At 29.5% G+C, this 3,707-nt stretch overlaps 1 protein-coding gene across 1 annotated transcript; it reads left to right on the top strand.

Annotated features, from left to right (window-relative positions):
- The first annotated feature begins 519 nt into the window (after window positions 1-519).
- On the top strand, window positions 520-3,144 carry LOC145167570 (histone acetyltransferase subunit NuA4-domain protein). The gene is made up of 7 exons (XM_079086785.1): window positions 520-678; window positions 781-875; window positions 1,383-1,483; window positions 1,663-1,732; window positions 2,471-2,498; window positions 2,635-2,695; window positions 2,941-3,144. The coding sequence occupies exons 1-7, from the start codon at window positions 666-668 to the stop codon at window positions 3,050-3,052; spliced, it is 480 nt and encodes a 159-aa protein (XP_078942911.1). The 5' UTR covers window positions 520-665; the 3' UTR covers window positions 3,053-3,144.
- The last annotated feature ends 563 nt before the right edge of the window (window positions 3,145-3,707 follow it).

Here is a 3,707-nt window from a genome sequence, read left to right as displayed (position 1 = left end):
TGAGGTTTCTTTGTCTTTTACGGTAATCTAAGAATGTGGATATGATTTTGGTAAACTAGGGTCAAATATGGCGATATCAATCACAGTTAATATAACTCAAATCAATTCGGGTCGGATTAAGCACACTCAATTTTGAGGTGAACTGACCAAATCCAGTTTTCACATGTACCTCAAAATGATATGCAATAAGTAATTATTTGTAAACATTACATTCATTTAGAAATTTGGCCTTCTATTCATATATTGTGTCCTATATGTTGTGTCTTGATCAATGCTATGAACTATGAAATCAATACAACATATATATGAGAATTAAATAAAAAGTACTTTGCATACAAATGTCATTAAAAGTTAAAGCACACCTCCCAAAGTATAAAAGGGAAACTCATGGTTTAATTTGATAACATGGGAAGATTAGAGGTCTAGTCGTAAAATATATAAACCTTGGGGACTATTCTGCAATTCACCAATAAAGGAAACAGCAAAAGTTTAAAAACTACCTGCCGCTTGTTTTCCCCAATTCATCGATGCTTTAGGTTTATCCATAGCAGTGAAACGAGCTTGGACTTGACTCTGTAGCAAGAAACCCAAAATTTGAACCCGAACCCTAATTCTACTTCGCTTATTTTTGAATTTCAGTTATCTTTCTGGAATTTGGCGGGTTCATGGAATCCCAAGGTAATCCCTTATGAGAAAAGCCCTAATTTCATCTACTGCTTCCTTACGAATTTATTTGCTTCGTAAAATTATTCATTTTTACGGGTGCATAATAATCATTAGGGCAGAAAACTTCGAACAATCCCAAGGCCATGCTTTCATCTCTTTTGAGTAAGAGACAAAAGCTTCAGGAAGAACTTCGTACAATTGAAAAGCAGGTTGGTATATGTATAATTGCTTACTGTTATATCGCATTCAGTTACTACTATACTCGAAATACTAAAAAACGTGAGAATTTTCCTTAGAATCTTAATGTAATAGGAGTTTCAATTGTTTTGAGGTAGAAATCACAAAAAATTGACTATTAAATACTAATATATCTTCCAAATTTGTCCAACTTTAGACATAATAAAAGATTGCAACCAAATAGATGTTTCATGAAATAATGATACATCTTTTGATGAATCTACAATGAAATATATAAAGAAGAGAGCATATAATTATAATTGTGTCTGCTAAAGTCATGATTATGGCAGATTGAAAAAGTAGGATCTACACATTGTGGAAGAATTTAAAGAGCTACTATGCTGTTAGTTATATAAAATGAATGCTATTAGTTGTATATAATTTCACAAATAAGAAAATTCCCCTATATGCCTTCAATTGCTGATGAAAATTTCCTTTGTTTTTTGAGCAATGTTTATATGTTGGAATGATTAAGATAGGTTTATGAATTAGAGACAAGCTACTTACAAGAATCAAGCAATTTTGGAAACGTGTGGAAAGGATATGAAGGGTTTCTTTCTTCCTCAAAGAACACCACAAAGTATGTATCTCATTTTACTTATTTCTTTTAACTTTCATCTTCATTCATTTGTTGCTCTTTTCAAATGCAGCATCTGTTCAAATATTACATTTTTTTTTAATATTATTGAAAACTATGAGGTGTTACTTTTACTCTACTAGTCTACTTATTGACCCTAAATTTGATATCATTATATGCAGCTTGAAAAGATCAAGAAAATTCCAGCATGAAGATAGACTTTTCTCCCTATCATCAGTTACCTCACCAGCGGTAATTTTATAAATTAATTGAAAATGACATAATTATATTTATAGTATTATACATTCAATTCCATGCCTAATTCTTTATTCAGAGAATTCATATTTTCAATGTCAGGGGGATTAAATTAACTTTCAAGTGTTTAATGATTGTTTATACAACTAAAAACTCATTAACTAAGGGGTAAATCGGTATATGAGTGTTAAAATATTCTTTTTGGGATAATTTAAAAGGTTAAATGCTAGAAATAGCAATGTAATTTCATTGTTATGTGTATTATAGCATCCCACTTTCATTTCTTTCTATTACATCAAGTTGTTATCATATTTTCATAAAAGACCTTATATTTTGTGTTTTTCCCGGATTAAACCTCAACTTATTTTTTTTCCTGAAAAAGACCTTGCATTTTAGTCATTTTAATCCGAAAAAAGCTGTAAAATGTGAGGGTTTTTCGGGAAAACTAAAAAAGTGGAGGATTTGTTCGGAAACAGTTAGAAAGTAGAGGGTATTTTTTTTCGGAAAAAAAGACAAAGTTGAGGGTTTTTACTTTGAAAAGTCTACCTTACTTTCCGTTTGTTTCTTATTAGGACAAAATATAAGTTCTCTTTATTATTTATACCTCCTTAACTTTTGGGTTATTTAAAATTCATTTCACTTTTATTTACAAAAAGAAAAAGATTAGAATTTGATGTACATAATGAAGAAAAAGGAAACAGTTTTAATTTCTATTTCACTTGTATTTTTTTTCAGGCTGAAGAACTTGGAGCAGGAAGGGAAGGTTAATTTTTTTTTTGTTTTAATTAACAATTTTACTCTTTAAAATATCTTCTCTTTTCAAAAAATCTACATTTTATTTTAATACTGTGTGATTTTGACTGATTTTTATTTTATAATTTGTATTTTTTTTTTATTAGAGGGAAGATCAGATTTAGGTCCAGGCAGACCTAAAGGTGGAGGCTTGACTATTAATGGACAGTAAGTACACGTTTCCACTTTTATTTATTTTTGTATAAAAGGGTAAAATTGTCATTTGGTGGAATGAAAGGGTAAAATTGTCATTTGGTCTCATTCAGACGCTTTGTTCAGTCTTAGAATACAATACTTTATCTATACAAACATCATTACCCATTACCAAGATTGATGTCAATGGGATAAAAAAAAATGAAGTTTGTGCAAAAAGACGTAAATGCCCTTGATATGATTGATTTATTTTCTTTTAGAGGAAAACCAAAGAAAGGAAGAACAGGACCAAGAGATGGACGAAAAATCAGGCTGTCGAATGACTTGGATCTTGATGATGAAGATGATCATGACATGGGTGGCATGAGATAATGTCATAAAAAAATATAATTGTTGTAAGGAAAGTAATAAATCTATATAATCGAGTGTTTAATATTATATTTTGCATTTTACATTTTTTTTAATTTTTGTGTCATATTTGGTGTGCTTACTAGGATTTGATAATTTGGTTCTTAATGTTCTTTGAAGCTTTGATGAATCTTTTGGATTTGAGTTTATAGTTATATACACTTAATAAAACTTATTTTTTATTTTTAAGTAAAAAATTAAAAACTAAAGCTTCTTATATGTATATATATTGGTTGGTTTCTACTTTCTAGCTGTCTCATGATCCCTTTTTTTTATAAAATACAAATTTGTTGCATTAAACAAATATAAAGGCTTGTAAATCACAATTGTAGAAAGAGATGTAGTTGTGGTAACGAAATTAGACTTGATTATTTAGAGATGTTGACTCAAACTTGTTAAGTCTTTTTATTTTCCACAAGTTTAACATCTAACCCACTATAAGAAATCTTTATGTTGACGCCCAAAGCACTTTATAAGATTCACTCTCGCTCTCGTAATACTAAGTGAAGATGGTGGATAATCACACAAGTTCAAACACTTAAAAATGTGTTGGATGTCAAAAAACTCACAAGAAGAGAATATCAAATTTGGAGTTTTAGATATGTTTGATTTTAATTTC

The sequence above is a fragment of the Lactuca virosa genome, chromosome 3, assembly GCF_052849685.1.
Source record: "Lactuca virosa cultivar CGN04683 chromosome 3, Lactuca_virosa_CGN04683_v6, whole genome shotgun sequence".
NCBI classification, from domain to species: domain Eukaryota; kingdom Viridiplantae; phylum Streptophyta; class Magnoliopsida; order Asterales; family Asteraceae; genus Lactuca; species Lactuca virosa.
The sequence above is the reverse complement of the archived record's forward strand: the minus strand, read 5'-3'. Positions and strand labels throughout refer to the sequence as shown.